The sequence below is a fragment of the Lithobates pipiens genome, unplaced genomic scaffold, assembly GCF_037356315.1.
Source record: "Lithobates pipiens isolate NorthernLeopardFrog02 unplaced genomic scaffold, aLitPip1_a1.2 Scaffold_25, whole genome shotgun sequence".
Classification (NCBI taxonomy): Eukaryota; Metazoa; Chordata; class Amphibia; order Anura; family Ranidae; genus Lithobates; species Lithobates pipiens.
In genome coordinates, this window is record NW_027507787.1 from 204,373,803 (window position 1) to 204,390,045 (window position 16,243).

At 47.3% G+C, this 16,243-nt stretch overlaps 1 protein-coding gene across 5 annotated transcripts in view; it reads right to left on the minus strand.

The window, feature by feature from the left end:
- CACUL1 (CDK2 associated cullin domain 1) overlaps positions 1–14,461 on the minus strand; it is a 33,320-nt gene extending 18,859 nt beyond the window's left edge. For 4 of the 5 annotated variants that reach the window (XR_013262836.1, XR_013262835.1, XM_077455455.1 and 1 more), the window contains exons 1-7: positions 14,267–14,461; positions 8,197–8,323; positions 7,953–8,055; positions 3,397–3,492; positions 3,147–3,249; positions 2,679–2,768; positions 378–516 (exon numbers count right to left, since the gene is read on the minus strand). Coding sequence is in view for 3 of the 5 variants with exons in the window: in XM_077455455.1 (XP_077311581.1) it covers positions 378–516; positions 2,679–2,768; positions 3,147–3,249; positions 3,397–3,492; positions 7,953–8,055; positions 8,197–8,323; positions 14,267–14,390 (782 nt within the window). In the remaining 2 variants the exon portion in view is untranslated. The remainder of the gene's footprint in view (positions 1–377; positions 517–2,678; positions 2,769–3,146; positions 3,250–3,396; positions 3,493–7,952; positions 8,056–8,196; positions 8,324–14,266) is intronic. The other variant, XM_077455458.1, reaches the window with a different exon arrangement.
- Between the last annotated feature and the right edge of the window lie 1,782 nt (positions 14,462–16,243).

Consider the following 16,243-nt stretch of genomic DNA (forward strand, 5'->3'; position numbering starts at 1 on the left):
CCTGAAAACTGGAAAAAAAATGAAAATAAAACCGTAAACTTTGTTTCATAGAAAAGAAGTCTATCCTCCTAGGACATATTGAGAGTGGGAGGGGTTATACCAGGCTGATCAATTTTTTTTTTGTTTGCAAGTGTCCAAATCCTCCTGTAAGGGGCAGTATAACCCAAATGTCTCAGAATCCTGTGTCCCTCAATAGATGAGGAAAAACAACATTTCCCCTTCCAATCTAGAAATACAGCGGAAAGAAATAGGTTGACAAACTGCACCATCTATAAAAATCTATAATGCTTCCACCACCCAATCTATAAATAACATAAAAGGAAATATATGTTGACAAGCTGCATTGCCTTTGATACATAGAACATTTTCCCTCTGACCTGTTAAATCCATTCTGCATGAGTTCTCTCTGAAGCTTCTGGTCTTGTGCAGCGTAGTCCTGCAGCTCTGACTCCAAGGCAGGAGGCAAAATGTTTGGGATGAATTTGGAGAAGAGCGTTGGTGCAAGCTGGACCCATTCTAAGAGGGGAGCAGAGCAGAGACCTTTTTATTTTATTTTATTTTTTTATACATTATAAGAAGTCATACATTGTACACAACAGGTATAGCAGCCATCCCCAGTCTCTGTTCACTATGCGATATATAGGAGTAGCTGGGCCATGTCACACTGTCTATATTGCTGGTGACCTACATGCAGCCCACAGTTCCCAACAGTCAGTAGCTGGAGCATTCATTTGTAAAAAGACCTTTAACAATAGCAATCTCTAACAGGTAGACCCCTTTCACACTGGGGCTGTGGGCACGTGAACGCTAAAGCGTTGCTCATTTTAGCAGCACTTTAACGCTGTTTAAGTGGCGCTTTTCGGCCGCTAGCAGGGTGCTTTTAACCCCTAAAAAGAGGTTAAAAACTCCTGTGTTACATAGCTTTCGACACTTGAATGAATGGGAGGCTGTTTTCAGGTGCTTAGCAGAGGCTATTTCCAGCGCAAAAGCGCATGAAAACTGCCCCAGTGTGAAAGGGGTCTAAGCCTTTGTACACACGGTCAGACATTCCGATGGACAATGTCCGATAGGACCGTGTTGTCGGATAATCCGACAGTGTGTGGGTTCCATCGGACTGTTTCTGTCGGACCAAGTTTTCCAGCTGGGCTATAAAATTTTCCGACAACATGATCCGATCGGACTTTGTCTGATCATATGTAGAGAATTTTGATCGGACAAAGTGCCACGCATGCTCAGATCAAATTCCTAGACCAAAGCTATTGGCTACTAGCCTGAACGTAGTCCCGTCCTAACGAAATAACGTCATCACCAACGATCGGATTTTCTGACAACTTTGTCCGACTGTGTGTATGCAACAGTTTCGGACAAAATCCGACGGATTTGGTTGTCGGAATGTCTGACCGTGTGTACAAGGGCTTAGATGTAACATGTCTGTAGTCTCCAATTATCTCCTACAGGACTTCAGTCTCCACCCACTCCTGCAGGTCAGTCTCTGACCACTCCTGGTAAACCTCTAGTAGTAGTAGTAAAAGGGCTTGGGCGTGTTCAGATCTTAGTCCCAATCCACCTGAGTGAGCCAGCTAGGACCTGAACTAGACCAACCAAATGCAGCCGGGGTATTCCCCACAGCTGCACATATACAATGGGTATGTATACATTAGAGCTGCATGATTAATAATTTTAAAGATGTAAAAAGTGCAGCGCAGTTCCCCTGCTCACAGCCATCAAAAAAAGGAGAGGGCAATGTTTATCAACAACATTGCTCAGCATTGAAAGACAGAGATAAAAAGAAACATTGTAATCTTCGTATCTGTCCTTCTGTTTATTCCTTTACATTCCATTTAATTATTTCCCTGATGATTTTTCTTTATTTACTTCTATTTTATAAACTATTAATAATTAAAAAAACCTTTGTTGTTTGCTTTTTTTTTCCATTAATACTGTTACACCTTTAACATATATTTAGTTTCACTTTGAAAAAAGCTCAAAATTAAAAAAAAAATTTAATTTGTAAAATAACTTTTCAATACGTTTTAGCAGTGCTGACAGCAGAAGTATAAACAAAAAAGTTGCGGTATGTATCGGTAATTAGTATCGGTAATTGGTATCGGCGAGTACTAAAAAAAGACTACAATATAACGTAATGGTAATTTTTTTGTTTCTTTACACATCACTTTATTTTTCATTACATTTCTTAAAATTTGATTGAAACAAAGAGTATTATGTCTTATTTTATTGCCATCTTGTTTGATAACCCAATGTTCAGGGGTCATAAATCTTTGAAATAAAAAAAGTTCCTCAGAATCGTGATCTTTATTCTAAGCAAAAAAATTGTGACTCATTTTATCCAGAATCGTGCAGCTCTAGTACACATATAGCTGCAAGGTGGGGAATGTCTCGGCAAATTATGACTGGCCCAGTACAGTGAAAGCTTCTTGGCGGGCTTGCTTAGGTGGTTCAGATGAGGACCTGAACACCACCCAAGCTCATCTTTAGTCTACAGTCTATGATAGTCTTTGGGGCATTACATATAAAATATATTAGGTGCAACCCTTTGGAGAAATCAGAGGTTGCATCCGAGGCTCCTACACCTTGTAAGTTGACAAACCACTGGTCAATATGATGACCTTATAGCATCTATACAGTTTTAGATCCACTTATAATTGTAGACTACTCACCAGGCCTCAGTGTGTAGAGGCCCTTTACGATGCTGGCCATGGTGGAGGGGGTGATCTGGAACGGTGTAGACTGGGCTTCTATAAGTAATGCTGCAGAGGGAGAGACACAAATAGATTATATCAGAAGAGAAGATGGGTCATCTTATAGATGGCTGGCCGGAGCTTGGTTTAGTATTCAAAATTTGAGGCACATGGGCCCAGGCCCTCCAACCTCAGTGAGGTGGGACCTACCAAAATATAATGCTATCAATTACCTGCCTATAATGTAACTGTGAAATCATGTTCAAACCTTTTTGGTATTTAGTTGTGTGAGGAGGTTCTGCCTGTAGACACATTTTTAAATATTCCAAATACAGTGGACTTGGTGGTCCTCCTCTGGATGTACAATGTATGGTACACCACCACTGATACCGGGGTGGGGAGCGATGTGATCACATGACAAGATGGGGACATTCTTGGCCTACTCACGCATCAGGTTGTAGATATGCTTCTCTGCCACATGGCGGGTGAAGAGTTGGATCAGATCGTCCTTGAGGTCCCGGTTTAGTTTGGTTTCTATATAAAACTTATTCTGAAACACAAACAGAAGATTGTGAATCAACAGAAGGGCCAGAGGGAGGCCACTTCCTAACTCCTTTCACAAACTCATATACAGGGTACATCGCTCAAGTGTTTGTTTTTACCATCATGATAGTAGAAACCAGAGAAAAATACTCACCATATAGATGAAGAGAGGGACGATGCTGTGTAAAGCTCCCATATACTGGCCCAGGGCCACATTAAACTTCTCTATATACTGCTCTGGAGAACTTGCCTGAAACATCAACATGGAATAATGTCAACTAGGGCTGAAACAACCATTTTCATAATCGATTAGTTGGTCAACTGATTAGTTGGCCTGCATACAGCATGCATTATTTGTTTATATATCAAAAAATAAAGTGCAGCATACAGCTCAGTACACCGTCCATACATGTTAATATACACAGTGCAGCACACATACAGCTCAGTACACCATCCATATATGTCAGTAAATGGTTGGTTTACTAAAACTGGAGAGCGCACGGTATTCAATAAGCTTCTAAATTCAGTTTGTTCAATTAAAGTGTTACTAAACCCAGGAGCCTGCATTCACTATGGAGGATATTAGTTATGAGGAAAGGTTGCGAGCGCTGAACTTATTCTCTCTGGAGAAGAGACGCTTGAGAGGGGATATGATTTCAATATACAAATACCGTACTGGTGACACTTTTTTGCAAAAGGCAGTTTAACAAGACTAGCGGCCACTCATTCAAATTAGAAGAAAAGAGGTTTAACCAGGGGTTGACAAATTTGCTTTGAATTTAGGAGCCAGTTTTTTTTTTTTTTAGAGTGGTATGGATTGTCAGCTCCCGGGGTAAGGCCACTCATTTTCACACCCTATCCTTAACTCACAATGGAGCACCCAGTCAATAACTCCATTGAAACGCTGTTACATCAGGGTTATGGGCTGACCAGAAAGAGTAAGGCTGGCAACAGATGGAACTGGCTGGCACTGGCAGGTGGCACTGGTTTCCACTGGCAGGTGGCACTATTGGCACTGGCTGTGGCAGGTGGCACTGGTTTGGAAGTGGCAGGTGGCCCTGGTTGGCGATGGCACTAGTTGTCACTGGCAGATGGCACTGATTGGCGGTGGCACTGGTTGGTGTTGGCAGGTGGCACTGGTTGGCGGTGGCACTAGTTGGCACTGATTGGCGGTGGCACTGATTGGTAGTGGCAGGTGGCACTGGCTGGCACTGGCAGGCGGCACTGGTTGCCACTGGCAGGCACGTGGAACTGCCAGATGGCATTGGCAGGTGACACTGGTTGGCATTGGCAGGTGACACTGGTTTGGAACTGGCAGGTGGCACTATTGGCACTGGCAGGTGGCCCTGATTGGCAGGTGGCACTGGTTTGGAAGTGGCAGGTGGCCCTGGCACCAGTCACTGGCAGATGGCACTGATTGGCGGTGGCACTGGTTGGTGTTGGCAGGTGGCACTGGTTGGCGGTGGCACTAGTTGGCACTGATTGGTGGTGGCAGGTGGCACTGATTGGCGGTGGCAGGTGGCACTGATTGGCGGTGGCAGGTGGCACTGATTGGCGGTGACACTCGGCACTGACAGGTGGCACTGGTGGGCACTGGCAGGTGGCACTGGTTGGTGGTTGCAGGTGGTATTGATTGGCGGTGGCACTGGTTGGCACTAGCAGGTGGCACTGATTGGTGGTGGCACTGGCAGGTGGCATTGATGGGCGGTGGCAGGTGGCACTGACAGATGGCACTGGCAGGTTTCACACGGAGCACTCTGTTACTGAAATGTAACAGAGGAGCTGTCAGAATTGAGCTTAATGTCGGAATGGGCAGGACCCAGCCGGGGTGTGAAACTGACAAGTAACAGAGAGGCTGATCTGTCAGATTTGAGCTTGATGTCGGGGTGTGCGGGACCCGGCCGGGGTGGGCGGGACTCAGCAGCTATCAAACTCCAGCCAACGACTGGGCTGCTTAAGAAAAGGGGCGGGGCCACATACACGTAGCGGCCCGCCCAGATCCGATTGGCTGGTGTTTGATAGCTGCTGGGTCCCGCCCACCCCGAAAATCAAGCTGAAATCTGACAGATCCTCCTCTCTCCATTGCTTGTCAGTTTCACACACTTAGAGCGGCACCGCTGAGTGTGGAGGAGGGAGAAGGACGGCAGTCAGTGTTAATGCTGCTGCATGTCTGGGGCATCAATAGTGAGTGGGCTGGTGGCAGCTTAGGCGCCAGGTTGCGATTTCTGGTCGCATTGGCGACCTGGCGCCTGGGGTTTGTCGAGCCCTGCCTTAAACTACATAGAGGGTTCTTTACTGTAAGAGCGGCAAGAATGAGGAATTCCCTTCCACAGAAGGTGGTCTCAGTGGGGGGCATTGATAGTTTTAAGAAACTATCAGATAAGCACCTGAACGACCGCAACATATAGGGATATACAATGTAATACTGACATATAAATCGCACACATAAGTTGGACTTGATGGACTTTTTTCAACCTCACTTACTATAACTATATCTGGTCTCCCACAGTACACAGAACATGGAAATGCAATTATTTTAGTAAATATGAACTGCTAAATACATTTTCTCATCAGCAGTATATAGCAGTCTTGTGACTTCTATCAGTGTCTGGTTAAAGCTTGTAGGAGGAGTTTTTATTCTCCTCTGACTGTCCTATGAGGCTGAAGGACCCCTGGCCCTCTGTCTGGACAGTGCTGATTGGCCTTGTGCTGATCACATGCACGCGCCCAAGAAAAAAAAAAAAAAAACTCTCTAGCAATATACACCAAACTGAGCATGTGCAGAGTGCCCCTCAATGCTTTGTAATATCAGGAGATGGATTGGGGACAGTGGAAGAAGGGGAGGACCATGTTAAAAAAAAATAGGAACAATGCTGAAGGCAATTTACAGCACACACTAATTTTGGTAGCACAATTATTAATGTGAAATGTATGTTCCCTGCTAAAGAACATTATATTTTATCATGCGGTTATCGGTAAACTTCCGCTTTAACCAATTAATCGAAACAATAATTGGCCAACTAATCAATTATGAAAATAATCATTAGTTGCAGCCCTAATGTCAACCAGCCACCAATCAGAAACCATCCACTAACTTACTGCAATAATCTGATCGTACGCTGGACTCCACTGTGCCATAAGATGACAAGTCTGCCATTTTTAGCCATCAAAAACAGACTGGCAGTCAGAATTCATTGTTCTCTGCTGTGATGAAAGGTAGGATCTTTGTCTGGGTGGAGTGTGATAAGGTAAGTGGGCAGCTGGGTAGGTGAAGTGTTGGGTAGGTTGTAGGTGGGGTGCCATAAGAGGCGCAGGGTGCTGGGTAATTGGTAGCTGGATATGGGGGGGAAGGGGGAGTGGTACCTGGTAGGCAGAGTTGGGAAAGTGGATGGGGGAGATTTGAACAGGTAGCAAATGGTGTTTCATGAGGCGATTAGAGCTGAGTAGGTAAGGCATCATGAGGTAGGTGTAGTGTTTGACAGTAGGTGAGGTAACATGAGGTAGATAAAGTGTTGGGTTGACAGAATGTTGGGTAGGTGGAGTGACATGAGGAAGGTAGATTGTGTTGGGTAGGTGGATGGGGGAGTGTTGGGTATGTAGTAAATAAGGTGAACAGAATTTGGTGTGACAAGAGGAAAAGATAGGGAGTAGGTGGCATGTCATGAGGTAGGTGGAATGTTGGGTACATGGGCTGTCATGAGGTGAACAAAGCTTTGGGTAGGTAAGGCATCATGAGTTAAGTGGAGTGTTTGACACGTAGTATGTGAAGCAACATGTGGTAGGTAAAGCTTTGGGTTGGCAGAATGTTGAGTAGGTGGGGTGACATGAGGTAGGTTGATGGGGGAGAAGTTGAGTATGTAGTAAATGGTGTTTAATGAGGTGGACAAAAATTGGGTCAGTTTGGTGTCATGAGGAAGGTGGAATGTTGGGTAGGTGCAGTATGATGAGGTGAGCAGGGCAATAGGGAAGGTGGGGGTGACATGAACAAGACGCAGTGTTGGGTAAATAATAGGTGGGGTGTCATGAGGTAGGTTGAATGTTGGGTAGGTGCGATGCCATGCAGTGAACAGACCCTTGGGCTGGTGGGATGATATGAGAAAGCTGAAGTGTTGGGTAGGTAGGACGTGGGGTGTCATGAGTTAAGTGGAATATAGGGGAGGTGCAATGCCACACAGTGAACAGACCCTTGGGTAGGTGGGATAATATGAGAAAACTGAAGTGTTGGGTAGGTAGTACATGAGTTAGGTTGAATGCTGGGTAGATGTGATGCCATGCGGTGAACAGACCCATGGGCAGGTGGGATGGTATGAGAAAGCAAAGGTAGGTAGGACGTGGGGTGTTGTGAGTTAGGTGGAATGTTGGGTAGGTGTGGCGTTGGGAGTTAGGCAAAGTATTGGACAGGTAAGAGGTGATAAGGTAGATGAAGTGCTGGGGTAAGTAGTAGGTGGGGTATCATGAGATTGGCAGTGTAGGGGGGGGGGGGGGTGCTGTTATAAAGTAGGTGGAGAGGTGTAAATATGTTAGCAGTGTTAGGGATGGGAGGAAAAATGATGTCATAATTTGGTTGTAGTGCTTGGGATTGGTGAGGGGGGTTCAGCTGGGTGAACTTAGACGGAGCGTTGTATATGGGAGGGAGGAAAGTGTCATAATGTGGATGGGGAGAGTGTGTCATGTGGGCAGAACAATGAGTAGGTGTGCCAGGGAGGGTACCTGCAGCTCCTGGGAGACCTGGTGAAGGTGCTGTGTGATCTTACACAGGAGGTCGCTGTACATCTGCTCGGAGTGCTGCTGACACACACATTTGTAGACACAACTGCAGGAGAAAAGAACAAGGTCACCATCACAGAAGAACCGATCTGATCGAAGAATATCAGGATGTGACAACACACAGCCAATCTCTGATATTCCGATATGACATATGATGATATAAATGACCAACAATCTGGATACACACCTGTAGATCTGCTCGTATGATATCGGGATATAGTCTCCAGCAGTTTGTGTGAGCAGTTGTTCAATGGCGCTCTCCAGCTTGGGCCAGTACAGACGCTTATAGTCCTCTACTGTGATCACATTCATCACTGGAGGAGGAAGAGGAGAGAGAAATCAGCTACAGCTCAACCCAATCTTCCTAGACCAACCCCAACCTTGTCTTCCTATTGCCACTACTGACCCCCCTATCCCATCTTCCCACCACCAATGTACCCCAACCAAAGCTTCCCTGTCTACTCACCACAACCAATGACCCCCTCTTGTATCTTCCCTCCATCAATGTACCCCAACCAACACTGCCCCTTTTGACTCACCGCCACCAATGACCCCCTACCACATCTTCCCACCACCAATGTACCCCAACCAACCCTTCCCTGTCTACTCACCACCAATTACCCCCTCCTGTATCTTCCCCCCATCAATGTACCCCAACCAACCCTTCCCTGTCTATTCACCACCACCAATGACCCCCTCCATCAATGTACCCAAACCAACCCTGCCCCTTTCGACTCACCACCACCAATGACCCCCTACCACATCTTCCCACCACCAATGTACCCCAACCAACACTTCCCTGTCTACTCACCATCACCAATGACCCCCTCTTGTATCTTCCCTCCATCAATGTACCCCAACCAACCCTGCCCCTTTCGACTCCCCACCACCAATGACCCCCTACCACATCTTCCCACCACCAATGTACCCCAACCAACCCTTCCCTGTCTACTCACCACCAATTACCCCCTCCTGTATCTTTCCCCCATCAATGTACCCCAACCAATCCTGCCCCTTTCAACTCACCACCACCAATGCACCCCAACTAACCCTTCACTGTCTACTCACCACCACCAATTACCCCCTCCTGTATCTTCCCACGATCAATGTACCCACAGTTAACTGGAACTTCACGGAAAAATTTAAATGGGCAAACAGGCAGAATTTTAATGCAAAAGAGACACACTGGGGTTGCTTTACTAAGATGTATATGACAGTGCACTTTGCAGTTGCTCCAAAGCTTAGTAAAATGAGCAGAAACTCTGTTGACTTCTATCATCCAATCATGTGCAAACGAAAATGCTGTTTTTTTAATTTTCCTTCCATGTGATTGGGTATTCTTTGCAATGTGAAGATTCCCGCATTTACTAAGTTCTGGAGCAACTGCACTTGCAAAGTGCAAAGTCTATTTGCCTTTAGTAAATAAACCCCAGTGTCTCACTGCATTAAATTAATTTACCTACCTGTTTGCCCCTGTACAGTTTGCGGCTGGCAGGGAACTCCAAGAGGCTGCATCACTGGAATTAAGGGGAATATAGTTCCACTTTACATAGCTGGTAAGGTTAAAAAAAAAAAAAAAAAAAAAAAAAGACACTGGTCCATCCGGTTGAACCCGTGTGTGTTTACGTCACTACAATTTCCCATATCCCTCTACATTGTGTTTGCTAAGAAACATATCTAAAAGTCTTCTGAATTTATCTACACTCCCCACTGACACCGCCAACAGTGGAAGGGAGTTCCACATCCTTACAGCTCAAGCTATAAATAGCACCCTACGCAGTTTAAGGCTAGGTTTACATCTGTGCGGGCAATTGCCGCTGTGGGTCCGCACCTACTCCTGCACTGCACTTGTGGGTCCCCTGCGGGCTGCAATGAAAAAAATGGAGCAGAGAACTTCTCCCTGCTTTTCAGGAGGCTGCCGTGCCCACGCAAAACAGAGCCACATGGGTGTGAACCAGGCCTTAACCACTTCAATGCCGGGCACTTTCCCCCCTTTCTGCCCAGGACAATTTTCAGCTTTCAGTGCTGTCGCACTTTGAATGACAATTGTGATGCCATGAAACGCTGTACCCATATGACATTTTTACTATTTTCTTCCCACAAAAAGAGCTTTCTTTTGGTGATATTCAATGACCACTGGGGTTTTTATTTTTTGCCGGAAATTTTTGAGAAAAAAAAAGGGTTTGTTTCTGTTATAAAACTGTTTTCTCCTTCACTGATGGGTACTGACAAGGAGGCACTAATATGTAGAATTGATGGGCACTGATAGGCGGCACTTATATGCAGTAGTGATGGGTGGCACTGTCAGGCACCGATAAGCGGCACTGAGAGTCATTAATGATGGGCACTGATTGGCATCTGTGAAGGGCACTGGTTGGCATTTTGATGGGCAATGAACAGCTGTCCCGCTCAGTGCGAACTGAGAAAGCCTATTACTGGCACTTCCTAGTTATCGCTCTGAACGGCTGTGATTGGTCACAGCTGATCAAATGGTAAAGAGCCTACACCATACCACGACCAGTGACACACCACCGATCGCTGCTCTGCACTCCCCCGGGTGCTTATCCTGCTGGATGTCATATGATGCCCATTCAGGATAACGGAGCCACACTGCGAACGTCAATTTGCAATGAGGCAGGCGGGAAGTGGTTCTTCTCATCCAACTTCATCGTGTGGCTTAAGAGGCCCGAAGATTAAAATGTTTCCTTTTAATGCTAAAGTCACTATTCAAAGCTTTGTATATATTGCTTATCATGTCCCCTCTTAAATGTCTCTTCTCCAGGGAGAATACATTTAATGTTTGTAGTCCTCCAGCCCCCTTTATTAGCTTTGTTGCCCTTCTCTGGACTGTCTCCAGTTCCAGCATTGTCCTTCCTGAGGACTGGTACCCAGAACTGGACAGAGTTTTGTAAAATTGAAGAATTAGTTTTATCTCTGGCGAAAATCTCCTTTTTTTTTTTATTTATGTATGCCAATATTCAGCTTGCTTTTCTTGCAGCAGCCTGGCATTGTTTGTTATCGCTGAGCATGTCATCGACTAGGACCCCCAGATTTTTATACATCCTGGATTCTCCTGGAGGTTCTCCCCCTAGCAAGTAACTTTTTTTTAGCTCCCAAGTGCATAACTTTACATTTTCTTACATTAAGCCTGGGCTCACACATATGCGAACAGACATTGCATGCGATTCTCACCCGCATTGCTGCGCACATCACATGCGATGTCTGTGCAATGCGAGTTCAGTCACACAGTTGTATAGCTGAACTCGCATTGGATTTGCACAAAAAAGTTGCAGGGACTTTTTTTTATCTGCACTGGAATCTGATCTTACCCATACTGTCTTATTACTGTCCGAATCCACAGTTTGCACTGCGATCTGTGAACCTATCTGGGGGTATCATTAACCACTTCAGCACCGGATTTACCCCCTTCCTGACGAGAGCACTTTTTGAGATTCAGCACTGCGTCACTTTAACTGACGATTGCGCGGTCCTGTTGTACCCAAAAAAAATTGACGTCCTTTTTTCCCCACAAATAGAGCTTTATTTTGGTGGTATCTGATCACCTCCGCGGTTTTTATTTTTTGTGCTATAAACAAAAAAAAGAGTGACAATTTTGAAAAAAATGCATTTTTTTTTACTTTTTGCTATAATAAATATCCCCAAAATATATATATATATAAAAAAAAAATGTTTCCCCTCAGTTTAGGCCAATACGTATTCTTCGACATATTTTTGGTAAAACAAAAAAAAAAAAATCACAATAAGCGTTTATTGATTGGTTTACGCAAAAGTTATAACGCCTACAAAATAGGGGATATATTTATGGCATTTTTATTAATATTATTATTATTTTTTTTACAAGTAATGGCGGCGATCAGCAATTTTTATCATGACTGCGACATTATGGCGGACACATCGGACGATTTTGAGACAATTTTGGGATCATTGGCATTAATACAGTGATCAATGCTATAAAATTTCATTGATTACTGTAAAAATGTCACTGGCAGTGAAGGGGTTAACCACTAGGTGGGGGGGGGGGGGTTAAGTGTGTCCTGGGGAGTGTTTCTAACTGTCTGGGGGATGGGTTAGCAGTGACATGACACTGATCGCTGCCCCCGGTGACAGGGAGCAGATGATCAGTGTCCTGTCACTAGGCAGAACGGGGAGATGCTGTGTTACATCGGCATTTCCCCGTTCTTCAGCTCTGTGACACGATTGCGGGTATCCCTGTGGACATCGAGTCCGCGGGTCCCAAGGGCACGGAGCTCGCGGCATGTGGGAAATTCAAAGTAACGTACATGTACGTTACTCTGTCCAGCCGTGCCATTCTGCCGACGTGTATATACACACACACACATACACACATAAGCAAGCAGTTAACATTATATTTACACCTGCATCGGTTCGCAGAGGGCAGTGTGAACTGCCTGCGGGGTGAGATGCGATGCGGGAACCGGTGCTATAGGGTGAACCCAGCCTGAACCTCATGTGCCATATGTTTGCCCACCCCTCTATTTTATCTAGGTCTTCTTGTAAAGTTTCTATATCCTGCTGTGAAGTTATTGCTCTTCATAGTTTTGTATCATCAAACAGATTTAACTATATAATTTATGAATTAAACAGAAGTGGTGCCAGGACAGAGCCCTAGGGTACCCCACTTATAACTCTAGACCAGGGGTCTCAAACTGGCGGCCCTACAGCTGTTCGGAAACTACAAGTCCCATCATGCTGCTGCCTGTGGGAGTCACGCTTGCGTCAGCCGTGCGATGCCTCACGGGACTTGTTTTGCAACAGCTGGAAAGCCACCAGTTTCAGACCCCTGCTCTAGACCAACTGAAGATAATCTAGTAGAAGGGGTGTAGATGTGTGTGTGGAGGGGCTGGGGGGGTCTGTAGGTGAGGTGGGGTTATATAGAAGGTTCTGTAAAAGGGGTGGGGCATGTAGAGGGGGGAGGGTTCTGTGGAAGGGGTGGGGTTTTGTAGGAGGGGGGTTCCATAGAAGTGGTGGGATTATGTAGGAGGGCTCTATAAAAGTGGTGGGGTCATATAGATGGTGTCTCTAGAGGGTGGTTGGGTTATGTAGGTTGGTTCTGTAGAAAGGGTGGGGTTATGTAGGCAGTTTCTGTAAATGGGGTGGGGTTATGTAGGATGGGGAGGGTTCTGTAGAAGGGGTGGGGTTATGTAGAATGGGGGAGGGTTCTGTGGATGGGGTGTGGTTATGCAGGATGGGGTGGGGTTACGTAGGATGGGGTGGGGTTACGTAGGACGAGTGGGGGTGTTACGTAGGATGGGGTGGGGTTATATAGGGTAGGGGAGGGTTCTGTAGGAGGGGTGGGGTTATATAGGGTGGGGGAGGGTTCTGTAGGAGGGGTGGGGTTATATAGGTTGGGGAGGGTTATGTAGGATGGGGTGGGTGTTACGTAGGATGGCGTGGGGTTACGTAGGATGGGGTGGGGTTTACGTAGGATGGGGTGGGGTTTACGTAGGATGGGGTGGGGTTTATGTAGGATGGGGGAGGGATCTGTAGGACGAGTGGGGGTTACGTAGGATGGGGTGGGGTTATATAGGGTGGGTGGGAGAGGGTTCTGTAGGATGGGGTGGATTCTGTAGGGTGGGGGAGGGTTATGTAGGATGGGGTGGGGTTCTGTAGAAGGGTTGGGGTTACGTAGGATGAGGTGGAGTTACGTAGGATGGGGTGGGGTTACGTAGGATGGGGGAGGGATCTGTAGGATGAGTGGGGGTGGGTTTTGTAGGATGGGGGAGGGTTCTGTAGAAGGGATGGGGTTATATAAGATGGGGTGGGGTTATGTAGAAGGGGTGGGATAATGTTCTGTAGAAGGGGTGGGATTATGTAGGGTGGGGAAATGTTCTGTAGAAGGGGTGGGATTATGTAGGGTGGGGGAGGGTTCTGTAGGGTGGGGATATGGAGAGGGGGGCGGGGTGTTGGAGGCACATCCAGTCTCCCTCATAGGGGGGTGTGAGGTTCAGTGACAGATAGAGGAATAGGGGTATATATAGGTGAGGGAGGAATATGTGGAGGTGGAGGGGAGGAATATATGGTGGAAGGGTGTGTAGGGGGTACAGAAGTGGGGGTGGGGCATATGTACCTGGGGGAGGAGCCAGGCACAGAGTTTGTTGGAGGGGGTGGTCTATCTAATGTATGGTGTATATATGGTAGAGGGCGGGGACATGAATGGGAGGGGGCTGGGGATAGGGTGGGGGTATATATGGGTGGGGGGGGGATGACGCACTCACAGAATTTGTTGGTCCCGGGGTTGATGGAGATCGGTTTCCTCAGGTAGTCAGGGTTGGTCGGTGATCGAGGTCGGATCGGCCAGTGATTGTGGTTGGGATCTTCTTCCATCGTCTCCTCCTCCATCCACCGGCCACAGAGACACCATCACCCGCTACTTCCGGTCACCTGGCCCCAGGCCCCGCCTTCGACGACACTTCCGCAGTGGGATTGAGGAAGAGGGCGTGGCCCATCCGCGTCCACAGCTTCGACTGCGTGCGCGTCCCCGGACTGCTCACGTGACTCTCCGCAGGTTTCACTTCCCCTCTAGAGAAGGAGGAGGACTGAGTCTGAGAGGCGGGCTGTGTAGTGAGAAAAGAGCGGAGTTCATGACTGTCCTATGACAGAGTTCTCTGCTTCACCTATAGGAGCCCCTCTCCCTTCTGTCCCTCTTCAGGACCCTACAGCAATTTCCCCACTATAGGAGCGCCAAAGCTCGCCATATGTTCCTCTATGGGACCCAAATCCCCCCTCTGCCCCTCCACCAGGGTCCCCAACCACCCCCCCCCACATAGGACCCAATGTCTGCTCCGTTCCTCTATAGCAGCCACAATTCTTCCCCCACAGGACTCCAAATCCCCTCTGTTACCATATAGGAGCACCAACCCCCCCCCCCATAGGACCTACCGTGAGGTCCAACCACTTTGCCAGACATTCTTTGAACCATTACACTGGCTGTGTGGGGAAGAGATGAGATCAGGCGTGTTTTTTGGATATATTGTATTTATTGGCGTATAACACGCACCTTCGCTTTAAGAGGGAATTTTCTGGGAAAAAAACTTACATTTTAAATAAAGAACTGTGAAGCAAAATAAGGGTCATTGTCGATCTGCAGCTTCACCATTGCCATGAATGCAGCCCCCCCCCCATTGCCAGGAATGCAACCTCGCCATTGCCATGAATGCAGCCCCCCTCCCCCCATTGCCATGAATGCAACCTCACCATTGCCATGAATGCAGCTCTCCCCCCCATTGCCATGAATGCAACCTCGCCATTGCCATGAATGCAGCCCCCCATTGCCATGAATGCAACCTCACCATTGCCATGAATGCAGCCTTACTATTGCCATGAATGCAGCCCCCCCCATTTCCAGGAATGCAATCTCGCCATTGCCATGAATGCAGCCCCCCCCATTGCCAAGAATGCAACCATACCATTGCCAGAATGCAACCTCACCATTGCCATGAATGCAGCCCCCCCCATTGCCATAAATGCAGCCTCACCATTGCCATGAATGCAGCCCCCCCCATTGCCCTGAATGCAACCTCGCCATTGCCATGAATGCAACCTCGCCATTGCCATGATTGAGCCCCCCTATTGCCATGAATGCAACGAATGCAACCTCACTATTGCCATGAATGCAACCTCACCATTGCGATGAATGCAACCTCGCCATTGCCATGGATGCAGCCCCTCCATTGCCATGAATGCAGCCTCGCCATTGCCATGAATGCAGCCCCCCCATTGCCATGAATGCAGCCCCCCCATTGCCATGAATGAAGCCCCCCAATTGCCATGAATGCAACCTCGCCATTGCCATGAATGCAACCTCGCCATTGCCATGAATGCAACCTCGCCATTGCCATGGATGCAGGCCCTCCATTGCCATGAATGCAGCCTCGCCATTGCCATGGATGCAACCTCGCCATTTCCATGGATGAAGCCTCGCCATTGCCATTAATGCAACCTTGCCATTACCAAGAATGCAGCCCCCCCCCATTGCCATGAATGCAACCTCGCCATTGCCATGAATGCAGCGCCCCCCCCCCCCATTGCCCTGAATGCAACCTCGCCATTGCCATAAATGCAGCCCCCCCCCCATTGCCATGAATGCAACGAATGCAACCTCACTATTGCCATGAATGCAACCTCACCATTGCCATGAATGCAACCTCACCATTGCCATGAATGCAACCTCACCATTGCCATGAATGCAACCT